Source organism: Lissotriton helveticus, chromosome 9 (genome assembly GCF_964261635.1).
Source record: "Lissotriton helveticus chromosome 9, aLisHel1.1, whole genome shotgun sequence".
Classification (NCBI taxonomy): domain Eukaryota; kingdom Metazoa; phylum Chordata; class Amphibia; order Caudata; family Salamandridae; genus Lissotriton; species Lissotriton helveticus.
In genome coordinates this window covers 258014507-258032541 of record NC_136070.1, presented here as the reverse complement: position 1 = coordinate 258032541, position 18035 = coordinate 258014507, and the positions used below count along the sequence as shown (strand labels likewise).

Genomic DNA, 18035 nt, shown 5'->3' with positions numbered 1-18035 from the left:
ACATCACGCTGAAAAGATGCACCACACTGAACCCAGCCACCTTGTTGCCCGAAAATGACCCAAATGTCCCCCCTATACATGACTGTGTGACCCTCACAGACGAACAGACTAGGAGTAGAGTTGACCTCCGAGACACCGCCTTCCCAAACCCTGACGGAGAGCTATGGGTAGACGGCTCTTGCATAAAACTCCCCGACGGCACCACCTCAGCTGCCTATGCAGTTACCACAGCCCGAACTGTAGTTGAAACCGCCCGCATCACGCAACGATCCGCACAGGCGGCAGAACTGATTGCCCTCACACGAGCATGCATCCTAGCAAAGGGGACGACTGCAAACATTTACACGGACAGCCAGTATGCCTTCGGGGTGGTTCATCATTTTGGGCTCTTATGGAAGGAGAGGGGATTTCTGACATCTCATGGCACACCCATCCTGCACGGAGATTTAGTCTCCGCTCTGACTGAAGCAGTTCTCCTCCCCAAGCAACTGGCCGTAATCAAATGCCAAGCACACAGAAAGGTGACGGACATCATAGGACAGGGAAACGCACTGGCCGACATCACTGCTCGAACCACAGCCGAAAATAGGACGACGACTCACATGTACGTGACTAGGTCACAAGCTGAAAAATGGACGGACGCTAGGGAGACTATTAGGAACATCCAGATGGCCAGCTCACCACACGAATTGACTGAATGGGCACGGGTGGGATTGAAAGACGATGAAGGCTGCTGGCGGACAAAGGACACTAACAAATGGTTGCTACCCAACTCGTACCTGATCCCCATACTGACTATGGCTCACTCCCCTGCACACATAGGATCTGCCCCCATGATCGAACTCATCTCCAAGGTCTGGCACAACGACAAAATCCCCGACTCAGCCAGACGCCTGGTCCAGCAATGCCTTATCTGCCTGCAACACAACCCTGGGAAAGGAACTGTGGTACCCCGGGGAGGGTTTGGGGTCCCCGACCATCCTTTTGAGGTCCTCCAGATGGACTACATCCAACTAGAAAGATGCCAAAGCCTGAAGTATGTATTAGTCATTGTGTGTGCCTTCAGCAAATGGGTAGAAGCCTATCCAACCCGTGATAACACTGCCATGACCACTGCCAAGGTACTACTGAAAGAGTTTTTCCCTCGCTACGGTCTTTGTCGAATTCTATGGAGCGATAACGGCCCCCACTTCATAGCTGAAGTTATCCAACTAATCTTGAAAGGGTTGGGTGTAAAACAGAGGTTTCATGCAGTCTTTCACCCCCAATCTGCTGGCTTAGTTGAGCGACACAACGCCACACTGAAACTAAAACTGTCGAAGATAGTGGCCACCACAGGACTTAAATGGCCAGATGCCCTCCCACTGGCATTGCTATCGATGCGCTCCACTCCCACTAAGCACCATTTGACCCCCTACGAGGTTGTATTTGGGCGACCGATGAACCTCTGGACTGCCCCTAAACCGACCTCCATTCACGACGTCCCGGACGTCCTACTGTCTGATTACTTGTGCAAATTGACTAAAACGTTGTCTGTCATTCATCAGCAGGTGCAGCAGGCCATCCCCGATGCTTCCAGGGGTCCGGGTCACGATATCCAACCGGGGGATTATGTGCTGATCCGAAATTTCCAACGGGCGAAGAGTCTGGAACCCCGGTGGACGGGCCCCTGGCAAGTACTGATCACCACCCGGACGGCTCTTCGAGTGGAGGGGAAACGGCACTGGCTGCATGCACACCACTGTAAGAAGGTCTCCTCGACCCTGGCCACGACAGAAAACGTCAGCACCCAAGAAGAGCTCCTGAACAAAGACCGGCCATCACTGAACTGTTATCCTGATACCGAGGCACTCGAACTTGCAAAATTCTCTGATCCCACTGTGCCATCCAGGGAAGGGTATTTCCTGCGTCGAAAGGAGGGAGCTTCGGCTAAGTAGACCACGGACTAAGTTGAATCTCAGAACGGTAGCCTAAACACAACCAAGGGTTACCCGGAGAGAAGCTAAACGAAGTCTGCGGTTCTGCCCACTACCGAGCACCTCGAAGATGATGGAAGCGCCAGATAAGAAGATGATGGAAGAGCATCACCTGATCTCCCTTTCGCCTCAGCTCCGAGAAAGGCGTAAGGAGTTCTGGAACAATTCCTTCGTGCAACTGTTGCACCAACACAACCTTGCCGCCAACGCCACAAACTGCTGGATCTGCCGGTTGCTCCCGCATGCCACCGGACACTCCATGCCTTTCATCCCTTCCCCTTTCTCAGTTCACGGCTCCTGCCTTGCCTGGTTGATCCTCTTGTAAGAGAGCTACAAGGACAACGCCACTTCTGGTCAAACAGTGTCACACTTCTACCATGGGTTCTGGCTGAACAAAACCGGAAGGACATCTGCTCCCTTTTGTCCTTTGACCTCTGGTTCCTCCTTCCATATGGACATCCCTGCCAAGGAACGAGTTGAAATGCAGGTGTTCCATAATCCAGCCAGACCCACCTTCTCCTACCTACGGAAACTAACTGCTGCCACTCGGACTGTGGCTCTGTCTGTTATCAATGTCTTGGGCCTCGTGTGCCTCGAAGGCCTGGGAACACAGCTGGTGGGTCACAGTTCCTGCCACATCACCAGAACATTGGACTCAATTGATCCCCCCTCCTTTGTTGCTTCTCCGAATATGTACTTTGTTTGTGGCACCAAAGCTTTCACTTGGCTTCCAAAAGGTTGGGGGGGTACTTGCTACATCGCCTTCATTCTCCCTCCAACGTACGTGGCCCCAGCAAACCATCACCGGCAGAAGCGCGCAAGAGACATTGAACAAGCCGACTCCACCGGAGCACAGTTCCTGGATGCAGTGAAGGGACTTGTTCCTCTGTGGAGCCCAATGGCAAACAGCCGCGCCATCCGACACCTGACCCAGGCAGTAGAAACGACCATGAACATCACGGCTGGCATCCTCACTAACAATACGGCCGAGCTTCAGGCAGTCCGCCTGGTGGCTCTTCAGAACCGCCTTGTTCTAGATGTGGTTCTAGCTGACCGTGGAGGAGCATGCCGCATCATCGGATCCAGCTGTTGCACCTACGTGCCAGATAACTCGCCCTCGGTCTACAAAGCAATCGTGCACCTCCACAGACTTTCCTCAGAGGTTCACCAGGAGCAGGAAGGATGGTCGCTTGGGAGCTGGTTTTGGGGTACTTTGAAGGACTGGGGATGGAGGTTGTTTACATTTATATTGATACCGGTCGTGGTACTGTGTGGGTGTTGCCTAGGTATTCAATGCTTGCCACCTTTGTGTTCACTCATTGCTAACTGCATGTGCCCTAAGACTTTGGACTTCGGAACTGAGCACATGAGTCCCCTCTATGAGGTAGAAATACGTGGCCTTATGGGGATAGATCCGAATTGACAAGTTGGCGAGACATGTTAAAAGGGAGGACTGTTGAAATCTAGTTTGTGAACTGAACATCATCTGCGCCATCTTGTCCATTTCCTCAGACTCACGCACAAATATGCACGGCAGCCATTTTAGGCACCATGGTCTCCCTGCTCACGATCGATCGCCAGCATGTTCCCCTGGCGCTGCAAGCACCCCCCCCCCCGCGCACTCTGGCTGCCCCCGCTCTCTCATGCACGGGTCATAAGACCTCTCCTTCTGCGCGACTCTGCCCCTGGGAATCACACCCCGCGCCTGACCAACACCTCCCTTCCTTCCATGAATACCTCTCCTTTGATGACCCCTTCCTCTGAGCCCAATTGTCTGCACGGATCCCAGGCCATCACTTAGCCTGAGGATACAGTTTATTGCCCCTTACTGTATGGAATCGCCTCTCTTCAAAGGAGCTACGATTGATCATGGCCCCCCCCCCCTTGAGATCCGATCAGGCGCACACATTCTAAGAATCGGCGGAATGTCCAGCTGTGTGATAGCCATCTCCTATTGTATGTGGAGTGGGGACCTCTACTGTAGATATGTGTGGGAATGGGCCTGAAGCGGGGATTCCGGGGATGTCTTTTCATACTTCAAAGTGTCTTTATTGCAATAAAGAATGTTCACATGTCATAAACCAGTGTATAAGAGGCCTGGCCTCAGAGAGGCTGGGAGAGCACCTCGAAACGATACCTCGTTCTCCGATCTGATGTGTTCTGCTCCGTCGGAAATAAACTCCTGTTTCCTGCCTTCCAGTCTCCAGCGCCTGCCTCTTTATTTGGTAACCGTGAGTTGGGTGAGAGGCGGCTAACGCCGGGCAAACCTTGAAAAGGGGTAATCGACCTGATCTGCCTGACCCCTTTTTCTACACACTACAGGAAAAGCGGCTTCAATAGCTTTCTTACGCAATATACCAATGGCCGAGATTTGCAAGGCAACAATTTTGAAGTCGGTACACATGTTTACTAGACGCTACTGTCTTGATTCTGAATCCAGAGAGGATACTCCAGTAGGCCAAGCCTCCTTGAGGAATCTGTTCCAATGCTAGCTTGATTGTAGTCATGATGTTTTAACAATGTCTGCTATATTGTATGCTTATCATTTGCCCGCAGGAATAGGGGATGTGCTTGCTACTCATTCCTGTGCTTATGACTATTGATGAGGATCCCCTGGAAAAGAAGGTTAAGTTACTTACCTGTAATTCTAGTTCTCTTCTAGGGGTATCCTCATCAAAGTCATAAGCAGCCTCCCCGGGCAAATGATCATGGTAAATGTCATCTCTTTGTGCCCTGGCCTTCGGGTCTCCACAAAGAACAACTGACCTAACTGTCAGCCGTGAGGCATGATGGGAAGCTAGAGGTCATGGCTGCCTTAAAGGCACGGTGCCAGTTCTATTATATGTGTTTCTGTGGGTTAGCTTTTCAGCTTTCTACACTAATGTTTTCTGCAATGCAGCCTATGGGCTGGCAATGTTTTTCATTCCTCTTTGCAGGATTATGATTTCTTTTGCGCATTAAAGCAGTTTTCAAATGTTTTTTCTTTCTCCCTGCTTTATTGGAATTGTATATATGTGCAAAGAAAATTCTTACAACATTACTCAGCCCTTAGTGTATGGAAGGCTGCATTTTGTTATTGTTATGTATATATGTGTGTGTGTGTGTGTATATATATATATATATATATATATATATATATATATATATATATATATATATATACATTGATGCTAGATTCTGTAAAGAAAGGTCGTTAAACATCCAGAGGTTTGTGATATTTGCAAGGTGAAAAATGAATTTACTTGAAAGCTTGCTTTGAAATGCATCCGCAAGTCCTTCTTCGCTTTTGGATAAAAGAAAATGCATTTAAACCTTGCTCACCTGTTCTCTCAGGTTGCATATGATGAAGACCTGTTGAGGTCAAAACCGGTAAGGCTCTACCTGCTGGAATAAAAATGGTTCCTCTGATGTCCGACTGGTGGGCTTGATTTCTGCGCTGGAGGTGGCGTGAAATATATATATATATATATATATATATATATATATATATATATATATATATGTGTGTGTGTGTGTGTGGTTTTTTTTTTAGAGCTACATATATGTTTTCCATGTTTCCCGGGTCCCCGCGCATGGGCGGGAATATTCATGTGCTTATGACTTTGATGAGGATACCCCTGGAAGAGAACTAGGATTACAGGTAAGTATCTTATCCTTACTCCACTGTAACTCCTCCCAAATATTTCAGCCATTCGCCCCCCCTGCTCTGTCTTCTCACATTTACTGTAAAAACGTATACCTATTTGATCTCCACACACTAAAGACAGGAGAGGCGGAGACCTTCCACATGTAGGTTTGTGACTAACAAATTCAAATTCAAAAGTGCTTTATTCGAGTAGTTACTCATAAAAGCAGACAAACAAACACATAATAAAATACAATTAAATTTCTAAGTCAGCATGCCTTTAAGCACAAATACACATAAAAAGAGATTTAAAATAACATTACATCCAGTTAATTACCATCAAGGTGCAAAGTTCATATTATAAAAACATATTAAAAAACAATCCAAATACATAGTTAAAAATTGATATAAAAATTTTACGTCAGATAGACACCAGGCATGGGAACAGAGAATAGATAAACTAGCAGTCTCTGATCAACTAGGCAGAGAGTAGTCACCCTACTAGCAATCTCTGTCTAGTTACCCACGCCCACCCCAAGTACTTTGCGGTCGCTATGATAATCCAACTTAAGGAGGTAGTTTCAACAATACGTAGAGCAACCATGCTGTTTTTAGTACCCAAATTTCTACACATTGGGGCCAACCACACACGTCTGGGAACAGAATATACAGGGCAAACAAACAAAAAATGACCCAGCGTCTCGTTGCCTTCCCCACAAACTGGACAAGTTGCTGGTCCTACATTTCTCCATTTAGATGTTAAATTACCAAGAGGTAGTGAGCCAGCCCTCATTTGAAAAAACAGCTTCCTGTCCATGGGTCTAGTTATAATGTCCCAGTACATTTCAAACATTGGAAACAGTTTAGCTTCAAGGAAGGCAGTCGTCATAGTCCCATTATTGTTGTTAAGGAGACTCTTATTTTCAACCTGTTCCCAATAAAGGTTTTTTATAAACAGCTTCGATGGAAAGGATGACCCGGTTGGATCAGACCATAATTCACTTAACCCTAGTTCACTTAATGCAGTTCTCAATGATCTAAACCATTTAATTTCATGAAATCGATCTGCTTTGATCACATCAGCAAATCCTTCTGCATATTGTGACAACTCGGGAGTGGTCCAAATTCTACGCCAATATAATATCGGTCGAAGTTTACACATAGCCGAGATTTCCTTCCTGCCAAGATCATATCTGAGTGGTAAGAGGGGACTGCTCTGTGGGGTACCAGTTAGTTTTCGGAGGAAGCTATTCTCTGACCTCTGTAGCTCCTGGAGGTTTTCTTGCCCCCACAGCTCTACCCCATATAGTGCAGACCCTATTGCTTTAGCCTCATATATGATTAGTGGCGGTTTAATTGGCTTAGTTAAAGATTTCATGTGCTCCTTAATAATGGTACCAGCCAGTTGTTTGTGTCTTAAAACTGCCAGATTCAAGTGGTGGTTCCATCTGTTGTCATTTGAGATTTGAATCCCTAGATAGGTAAAAGAATTCACAACTTCAAGGCAGCGCCCACTCATGGTTATTTTGGATTTGAAATTCCTACAAGGATTAAAAACCATGAGTTTTGTTTTTGGTGCGTTTACCCCCAAGCCGTGATCACAACAGAATTTGTCAAAAATTACCAATGCCTTTTGCAGACCACTTGGGGATTTTGATAAAATTAAGGTGTCGTCTGCAAACATTAAAATAGGAACTTTTGCACCAGCAAGTGAGGGAGCATCTACGGGCTCAGCTTGCATGAGGGAGACAATTCCATTTATATAAAGAGTAAACAATGTTGGTGCCATTGAACAACCCTGCCGAACCCCACGCTCGACAGGGAAGTCAATGGTATCGTTACCATAGCCACCCCATTGGATCTTAGCATAAGTGCCCTCATGAAGTCTCATGATCAAGGTTAAAATAATCATCGGGACCCCCAGAGCTGCCAACACCTCCCACAACTTTGCCCTCGGCACCAGGTCGAATGCAGCCCGTAGGTCAACGAAAGCTGCATAGAGACTGCATCCGCCCAGGACCACTGTCCGCCATTGTATCAGTTGGAAGCGGAAGACCTGGTCTACAGTGCTAGTTGCTCTGCGAAAACCAGCCTGAAAAGGGGATAGGACATTCTGCTCCTCAGCCCAATCAAGCAGATTATTAATGAGTACACGCCCTACCACTTTTTGGACCGTGTCTATTAAGCTGATTGGGCGATAATTACAGGGTTGTGCACGATCCCCCTTTTTATATACCGGTATAATGACTGCACCCCGCCAGGATACCGGGATTTCAGCCCCCCTGGCTATATGATTTAATAAAAGGCAGATGTATTTACTCCACCTGTCGGTGTCATCTAAGAAGACATCCGCCGGGACACCGTCATTTCCCGGGGCTCTGCCCCTATGAACAGATTTCAGGGCAGTCAGGATTTCACTTAGCATAAAAATATCTTCAGCTGCAAACAGATATATAAGGTTGGAATTACTACCAGGCTGATCTCTGGAAGAATACTGCTCGCTGAAGAACTTAACCCAGGCATCATGAGGGACATTGTTATTGGGAGGCTCTGGAGATCTATCATGGCCCCATTTGACAATATGCCAAAATTGCCTAGAATTTTTACTTTCACTAGCACATCTCAGTTTCTGCCAGTGATCTTCATCCCAGTCTCTTTTTGCCCTGGCGATACAGTTTTTGTAGTGCTTCCTGGCAGACCGAATGACACTCAGATTGTTGTTTTTAATAGCAGCTCCTAGTTTAAATCTTGCTGCCCTGCAATCTTGGTTATACCACTTAGCTGGTTTAAATGGACAAGCCCTGCTGTTTCGTGCGGGTTTTAAGAAGAAGTTTTTGACTTCATCAAAGAGAGTCGTATGAACTTTATTAACATCTTCTTGTCCTTGTTCAAAAGCAGTAATATTTTCCAATGCCAGAATGGCCTTGTCTGCCGCTGCTCCTATCTTTTCCAGGGCCTGTTGGTCCGTCTTAACACCAGACCACCTTAACCTACGCATATTATTGGATTGCACGATCATTGGCGGCACAAGTAAGTCACAAGGGTTTGGAGTGATTACATTAGATGTCCACCAATTATGCGAGACGCATAGCGGGTCGTGGTCACTTTCTATCCTAGCTGTAACTACCATGTCACTGAGAGATGGCCATAACGATGTGCTACAGATGACATAGTCAATACGACTTTTGCTTCGCCCGTTATTAAACGTCATGGCGGGAACACGGTCTGATAGGGTTCGGCCGTTCAGGGCTCGTAACCCATGCTCCAAGCACATGGCGTTTAGACCTAGGATATCGGCCGTCCACCGAGTTAACGGGGGGGACTCTAATGTGGGAATGTCCCAGAGCTTGTCTTCCTCCGATCCCAGAGGAGAATCACCAGTGATGAGAGGTTCGAATGTCCGATTCAAATCACCTGCAATTAAAATGTTTTTTCCTGCAGATTGGGTCTCAAGAAGTGTAAAAAGGCACTTTAGAACCTCGGATCTACCTTTACTACCACCTCTAGCATAGATATTGTATATATCCATGGAGAGGGGTAAATCACTGGTCAATCTAATAAGCTGGATGTCTTTCTGGTCAAGTTCCACACATTTTACAGCAATTTTTAAAGACTGTCTAACCCATATAGTAAGTCCCCCCATCGGCCGCCCTTTAGGGCCCTTAATAGCAGGAACATAAAAGTTTACATACCCCAATGCAAAAGTAGGCTCACAGGCCCAAGTCTCTTGGAAAATGCAGAGGTCATACTTATTAATAAATTCAAGCCAATCAGCGCTGTCCATTTTAGAAGATATTCCAGCCACATTCCATGACAAAAGATTCCCTGAGATAGATGTCATAAGAATACCGGGGTTTGTAGTATGCATGTTTAGCACCTTACCCTCAGTAGCCTGGTCTATGGTTGTAACATTGGATAACCCAGGTAAATCAACAGACAGAAGCCCCAAAGGGCTAGTAGTTGTAAAATTACAGGCTAAATCAAATGTACTTTTAGCACAAAGAGGCACGGCAGCAGTATTACAGGTAAATGGTTGTCAATCGCAATCGCTTAAGTTAGACAATGCAGAAAAACGATTTTCCAACCCCAAACCCCAGTCCACTGAAGCAACATCCTTCCTCCCCCTCTTAGTCATAATGTTCCATTTGGTTCTTAAAATACTTGAGTTTGGTCCACTTCCCTTTCTAGGATAAAAGAAGTCCAAAGTCAATGGAACAATTGAAGTTGTTCGCCTTTGTGGTGGTAAGATGTTTGGTAGGATGTTAGGCAAGACCCCAGGGTCGGAGAAGTGAAGAACGACACACTCCCCGTTAAACTTTTTCACCCTATCCCCGATCCACTGTACCCTTCTCACTTTGACGAGCTCTTCAGAAAGTTGCTGCTTTCCCCAAGGAGTAATTACCATGTTGGTGGTTAACCATGATAAAGATTTATTTCTTAGAGAAGATGTAGTTTCCCGCTCTCCTTGAGCCAAGGGAGGAACATTGGCAAGGACAAGTACCAGTGGCGAAGCTTCAACCACAAGCTCGAAAGTCCCCTTTTCAATAAATGGGTCTTCAACAGCAGGAGCAGGGATCGAGGAAATATGGGAATCACCTGGTAGGGTATTATCACTTGCCATTAGGGGATTTAATACAGGGGCGGGGATGAGACCACTAACAGCTGTAGTTACTGATTTGTTTACGAATTCCTCTATCCTTGCAGAGACATTTTCCGGAAGTTTCCCTATCTCACCCATGGATTTTTGTAATAGACCTTCCAGTCGGTTAACCTCAGAAGTTAACTTATCTATTTTGCTAACCAGGGGTTTAACCACACCTTTAATTTTTGTGTCCATTAGAGCCAGTAGTTTATTGAATTGGGCATTCGAAAGTGTAACGTACGCTTCATTAGTCAGGTCAAGCTCCTCATCCTCAGAATGTTTCCTCGGGAGGTTTACAACTTTGTTTTTAGCTGACCTGAGACATTCCCGTTTACCCAGGACGGGTGCTGGAGGGGAGGTAGAATGATCATGACTAATAGTTATATCAGCCAATACCTCATTGACACTAAGGTCTTCAGCTACAGCAACAGTACCACTGGGCTGTATAGTAATAGTGTCTGGAAACAAATCAGGTGTAGCACTATTAGTACTATTGTTGATTAGAAGGCCAAAGGGATCATCAGCCTCGATATCAATGAAGGGAGATTGAGCAGGTGAGTCTATTCCCAAAGAGGCTCTTCTGTCGATGTTAATTTTTTCAACTACTTGCACCAGGTAGTTCTCAATAGAGTTACTAGAAGTGGTTAACTTTTTTGGAGGCATCATATACTTTAAATACAACCAAAGTCAATGTAACTTACGTAGCAATGTGCACGGCAGATGTCGATGCGCAGAAACGTCAACTCCAAAGCAACAAACCAAGAGACCAGGCCCAACCCAACCTTGGCCAACCTCGGACGGCCTCAGACGGCCCGCCCTTTGCCCGGGCTTCGTCCGGGCGTCCCGCGAAGCGGGTATCAGCGGCGCTTTTGTGCGCCTCCTGGCGCCCTCGCGTCACTGGGCAGCGCGCCGCCGCGTAGGCTGCCGGGAATTGAAGTCCCGGAGCGGCGACGCGTGCAGGCTGTTGAACAGATGACTCTCGGCGGTGGCGGCTTGTCTCCAGGTGCCCCTGCAGCCAAATGAAAAGGACCGGTCTGTGGCAGCGTCAGCAGGTAAGTGAAAGGCTCCCCCAGCTCCGCCGGTATCAGCGGCGCTTTTGTGCGCCTCCTGGCGCCCTCGCGTCACTGGGCAGCGCGCCGCCGCGTAGGCTGCCGGGAATTGAAGTCCCGGAGCGGCGACGCGTGCAGGCTGTTGAACAGATGACTCTCGGCGGTGGCGGCTTGTCTCCAGGTGCCCCTGCAGCCAAATGAAAAGGACCGGTCTGTGGCAGCGTCAGCAGGTAAGTGAAAGGCTCCCCCAGCTCCGCCGGTATCAGCGGCGCTTTTGTGCGCCTCCTGGCGCCCTCGCGTCACTGGGCAGCGCGCCGCCGCGTAGGCTGCCGGGAATTGAAGTCCCGGAGCGGCGACGCGTGCAGGCTGTTGAACAGATGACTCTCGGCGGTGGCGGCTTGTCTCCAGGTGCCCCTGCAGCCAAATGAAAAGGACCGGTCTGTGGCAGCGTCAGCAGGTAAGTGAAAGGCTCCCGTAGCTCCGCCGGTATCAGCGGCGCTTTTGTGCGCCTCCTGGCGCCCTCGCGTCACTGGGCAGCGCGCCGCCGCGTAGGCTGCCGGGAATTGAAGTCCCGGAGCGGCGACGCGTGCAGGCTGTTGAACAGATGACTCTCGGCGGTGGCGGCTTGTCTCCAGGTGCCCCTGCAGCCAAATGAAAAGGACCGGTCTGTGGCAGCGTCAGCAGGTAAGTGAAAGGCTCCCCTTGTGACTAACGTTTTGTAGTATGTGGCTAGGACTATTGTAGTACTTCTGCCCGTACTGCAAAACGTGTCTAGGTCCCCTAATGTTTTATGATGGTTGACTGAAGGAGGCAAATGCTGATCCACCTGCTTATTACAATCTCTGCACTTTGCTCACATTGTTAACATTGATGGAGCATGCGCAGCATTAACTACACTGCCTCTGTTTCCTTTTATTTCCCATTTCGCTCATAGGTTCGTATGAAGCTGTTCCTGAGGCTTTTGGGAGGAAGAGGTTACTCTCCTCTACAGTTTGTCCACCCATGCAGATTGAAGTGACTGAGGAGCACAGGCGACTCTTAAGGTTGGTACCGAAACTGACTTTGTAATTACAATATATGGCTTGAGTAATGACCATGGTCTGTCACAGGATCTTTGATAATGTACATAAACAATGAATATTTGCACTTCCACACAAGACTCTGGAGCTCTTTAATAAAAAAAGAGAAGTATCGTTTTTTGAAAAACATTTTTTTTGCTTTAGATCTTTTTATTTAGAATAATTACAACAATGCAGGCATACCATAGAATCGATCATTAAAAACAAGCTCCATAGAAATGCTCACTGTCCATTGAAAGTGATATTACAAAGCACCGAAAAGCCAACAACACCTTAATTTTCCATAGGTCGCCCTAGCATATTGCCACTTTGCCAAGCCCTTTAGCATAGAGTAGGTTCAGACCAGGCCCAATACTGCTGTATCACTCAGTCATTCAGGTAGCAGCTCGGGTAAAGTCTTTTCATTCAGGCTGATGATTATATTCTTTACCTGAGGCAAAGTATCCCCTGGCACCCTAAACGTTTCAAAATATAAATGTCTTGCCATTGTGGCAGATCAGAAGCCTGTCCGGGACCTATACTGAGGTCTCCATTGCAAGGGAAATCAAATTCTTTTTCATGGGTTGCATTTCGTTCCTATGCTTCACGGTTTAATGGCTCTGGTCTGGAACAATGTAGCTCTTGAGAGATACATTTATTTTCTTTACAGCAATAGGCTACTTCAACAAGCAAATTAGCCATATTTGCTTTCTTTACCTTGAAATCATTAGCCTTAAGCTGTGACATTTTAATGTAAATACTGCAGTTGCCATGTCCCCAGGAATGATCACATTGCTAAGACAATACTGTACCTCTGTCTTCAGGTTTTCACCGGCTGTGGTAGGAAATTCCAGAATGTGAACTTGGAGATCATGGACTGGTTTTCTGAGAAATTCCACTTCAAACTCCTAGTTAAACATGTAAACTAAAGTGCACCCTCCATACGGTCTTCCAGTGTTCTCATGAACCTCCACGCCCTTTTCAACTATAGCCGTTTGTTACTTCAGGGTCTACACATCCCGCTTTGTTTGCCATACATTCATCACCTCCAGAGTCCCTTCTAAAGAGGATATTTTATTCACAATATGCACGTTGCATCTTCGCAGTGTGGTCATAATTAACGAATCCCCCCAAGGGAGGCTAGCATCGGTTTTATCTGAAACTTCAAAGTTCGTACCAGGGAACCAACCATATCCTGTAGTCTCCACATTGACTCAAGAAGAACAGATCACCTTCTTTGTCTCCAAATAAAACTAAGAGGGTAAGTAAACCTTCTTGCATGACATGGGTTACATGTACTGTATGTCCTGACCATTAGGGATAGGACCTTTGGCTGGAACCTTACCTTTTAAAAACCTGGGCAGAAGATTTATTCCTTAAGAATGCCATGGTTCCTTTGAGGCCATACATAGGGGGCTGAAACATGTAGACCATATAAAGACTGTAGGGGCATACTTTTCCACAAACACGCCAACTTTGTTTTTAATATACCATAGACACTCCCTAATAAAGGAATACACTTAGTAAAGACCCAGTGCGAAATATCAGAAGTGCTCCCTGGAATATGGTTGAGCCAACCTTGGTTTATAGGGACCTGAGTGAGACTTGATGATGAAGCATGTCACTAATAGTGTGGGGGAGAGTCAACAAATTAAACTTTTAGGGTTCCTGACGGTTTCTCCCGTCTGGATCCATTTATACCTCTAAATAAGGTCTGGGACTTAGATTGTAGGATACCTTTAATGTTGCTGATTTATTTAGAGAGACAGTATCCTATGTCCTAAAAAAAAAAAAAAAAAACCTACTCCCTCTTCCCGAAAGAAGCCTCTGGTCTAAATCCAGGTTTATATGTAGATCTATTTGGTAGGTGGAGCTCAATGCAATGGGCCACTTTTTAAGTCCTGGCCGAAAGAATGCACACCTCCATATCATGAAGTTGTGTTCCTGTTTCTCACTCTGTTTTGCAGCACATGCAAATCCAGAATGGGGATGATTGTGCCTTTTTGTGCAGGCAACTAACTGTAAGCATTGTTATTTGGAAAGACTTGCTCTAAATTGACACGGTTAGGGTCCTAGAACTTTAGGTATGAAGATGTTGTTCATAGTTAACAAAATTGAAACGTTGGACCATGGGCCTTTTCCAACAGATCCCAAGCAACTTTGCCTTACTGTCATTCCTGTGGCTGTCCCATTGAGGCCTCTGTAACCCATGATTAGTAAAGTCATAGAGGCACACCCTCCCTGCACCAGGAATCACAAGCAGCACTCCCAGAAGAGGCAGACAGAACGGTTTGGATTTGAGCGTCCTATGGTCTGTTGGCTAATAATATGAAAAAAGGAGAGACTTGTGCCAAATAATCAGCCAACCGGCTCACTCTTAGTGGAAAAAACTGTGTGCATACAGGGGTAGCATGTTGTGCACTTGCACATAGAGCCAGCAGAAGTCCTCTTCTGTAAATACTGTGATGCAGCAGTTCCTCAATGTAAAATACTGGAAGCAGCAGCTACACTCATGGCTATGCCCCAGGGTTACAGAGACTGCAGAGGTATTTCTCCAAATTCTTCCTGGCTGCACGTTGGGCATTTTAGAAACTATGAAGGCATTTCTGCACTAGAAGTTGGCTGAAACCTTGCAGAAAATGGCTATAACTACAATAAGACCGCATGGTAGCCAGGATTATAAGTTTTGATTGGGTAGAAATTAAATGCTTCCACAGAAAAAAAGTGCTTCCCCTCCCCGCAGCCATGATAATTGTTTAGTTAAACAGCTCCCTGAACCGGCAGCAGTATGGCTGCCTTGGCTTCAACTTTCAGAGGAACACAGGACATTGCAGTGCTGTTAAAGTGTCCTAGATAGCTAGATAATTTATAGTGCTTGTTTTCTCCGGCAGCATCACAGATGGGAGGAGTGGGCAGTCTTGAGTAATGTATTGCAGCCCCAGCACACTACTCTTCCATCATTATCTTTAGACTTCAGCGTGCAGTTTTGTGTTTGAGAGCAGTATGGGATGCCCAGGGCCACACTAGTCTACATTGGTCTGTAGGTCTGTCTAATAAAGTGCAACAATTGCCTGATCTTAAGGGATGAACGAAAAAGAACTTTGACAGTACTACTGATGGAGAGGCTTAGCTTTCACTTACTTGATAGCTCTCCTGAGTACAGAAATGTTGTGCTCCCATTTAAAAGATTGCTTGTAGCACACATTTTGGCTTGTGGCAAAGCTTCTACTCAATATAGCAGGACTGAGTTGGTTTTGGTGGCAATCCAATGATCATGGCTATAGACCTGAACCTTTTATTATTAAATGTTATGATAAATGCACTAGGCCTGACATAGTTATTATGAAAATCACAATTTAAAATCAATGGACAATTAAGTGTGTATTGTTATGACTTCATATTAAAGCCTAAAAATAAGTATTTTGGGCCAATTCCCAGTTTTGACGTTCGGCATCAACTCTGACACACCCTGAGGGTTTTTACTCTGATGATTCTTGTTAGTCCCTGTTGAGAAGGGGTGTATATTGATTTGCAGGCTGTATTTTCGCACACATTTGTAATTTTATAAATATTTGCTTGATGGTTGCCAATGTATGTGCATTTCAATAGCCTTATGTTACATATAGTCAAGTCGGTTCAATGGGAAAAGCTATGTCAGATTTGAACTCTTTATAATGAAACGTATGTTAAAACAAGTAGGCTTTATTTATTTATTGTGAAAAGCACGAGTTAAAGACAAGAGGCTTTTGAGGGTGGATTATTATTACATTGTGCTAAGGACAGGCTTTTCATACAAGAAATCTCAAAGGTTATCATAGAAGGCAGGTGTTTTGGTGCTGGTTATGCCCTCGGACTTATCATGGGTGTAGAAGATTTGCACTGTCTTAATCCTTGTTAAATCCACTTAGGTGAGATCTTATTTTGTTTTGCCAACTGTAATTTTTTATACTATGTAATTTTATTACAGTATGCATGATGGTTACCTAGTGGGAAAGCTTAAGTTTAGTCCAGGAAGCATCACTTAGTTAAGGTGACAGTCCATTGATAACAGCTAGAGGCCTGATTGGTTTATTTTTATTTTATTTTATTTTGCGATTTTTAAAGCGCAAACAATTACCCATACGGGTGTCTCGGCGCTACAGAACTCTGAGCTCACTACTGAAGACAAAGGGTTAGGAGGTAGAGAAAAGCCATGTTTTAAGGCTTTTTCGAAATTTAAGAAGCGTAGGTGCAGATTTGATATGGAGTGGGAGAGTGTTCCATAGCTTAGCTGTAGCAGTGGTGAAACATCTATCTCCCCAGGTGGCCTTTCTTGTACGAGGTACATTCAGCAAGAGGGCTGTGGAAGATCGTAACGTCCTGCGTTGTTCCACTGGATGAAGAGCTTCTTTTAGATACTGGGGCCCTGGATGGTTTAGGGTTTTATAGGCTATACATAGGGCCTTAAATTTGATTCTGCTCCTGATTGGAAGCCAGTGGAGCCTTTTGATGTGGTGGGAAGTGGGAGTGAATTTAGGAATGGAGAGTAAGGTTCTAGCCGCCGCGTTTTGCACGGTCTGCAACTTGTTGAGAACCCCTTCCTGCGCATTCAGAAGGAGTGAGTTGCAGTAGTCTGTTCTTGAAAAGACTAGAGAGCTGATGAGGGTTTTGCCGGCTGATTGAGGTAGGTATGGCAGAAGCTTTTTGATTTTTTTGAGGGTAAAAAAGGCGGAAGATACGACAGCGTTAGCATGATGGTGAAAAGTCAGCTTATTGTCGAAGATGACTCCTAGGTTCCGGACTTTTACCACTGGTTGGGGGGGGGAGCCCAACTCAGGTGGCCACCACTGTGGGGACCATGCTGGCTGCAAGCTCCCGAATGTCATCACCTCCGTTTTATCGGAGTTAAGTTTGAGGCAGTTTGATGACATCCAGGAGCTTATTGCCTTCATACCTTCCTGAAAGTTGGATGCGACACTGGCTCCATTGTTGTGCACCGATAGCACTAGTTGCGTGTCATCGGCGTACGTGGTAAGGGCTATTCCGTAAGTTTTTATTACTCTCGCTAAGTCCGATACGTAGATATTAAAGAGCGTCGGACTTAGCGAGGAGCCTTGAGGAACACCACAGGGGAGAGAGAAGGTCTGAGAAGTGAAATTCCCTACCCTGACAGTCTGCGGACGATTGGCAAGGAAAGAGGCAATTAGATCTTTAGCTGTGCCTCCTATGCCCAGCGCCGAGACACGGTCGACCAGTGTGACATGGTCGACCGTGTCAAATGCTGCAGAGAGATCTAGGAGTATCAGAACAGCTGCCCCTCCTGTATCCATGGTTGTTCTGATTTCGTCCGCAGCTTTCAGAAGAGCTGTTTCCGTCCCGTGTCCTTGTCTAAACCCAAACTGGGTGTCATCCAGCAAGTTGTTGTCGTTAATGAATTTCGAGAGTTGGATATTCATGGACTTCTCGAAAATCTTAGCTGGGAATGGAAGGCAGGCGATGGGTCTGTAGCTTGCAGGGAGGAGAGGGTCCAGAGTAGGTTTTTTCAGTAGTGGCTTAATTATGGCTTCTTTCCAAACTGCAGGGTATATGCCTGTTGAAAACATGGCATTGCAAATGGTAGCTAGTGCGGGGGAGATTGCTTCAGGGATGAGATTCAGAACGGAGGGTGGGCAGGGATCCAGAGGGGATCCTGATTTGGTACTAGCT

The 18035-nt window shown here is 46.2% G+C and overlaps 1 protein-coding gene across 5 annotated transcripts in view; it reads left to right on the top strand.

The window, feature by feature from the left end:
* The window catches only part of MLH3 (mutL homolog 3), a 347318-nt gene that overhangs the window by 250151 nt on the left and 79132 nt on the right, over positions 1–18035 (top strand). For all 5 annotated transcript variants that reach the window (XM_078659911.1, XM_078659907.1, XM_078659909.1 and 2 more), the window contains one exon: positions 12227–12335. In XM_078659911.1, coding sequence (XP_078516037.1) covers positions 12227–12335 — 109 coding nt within the window. The remainder of the gene's footprint in view (positions 1–12226; positions 12336–18035) is intronic.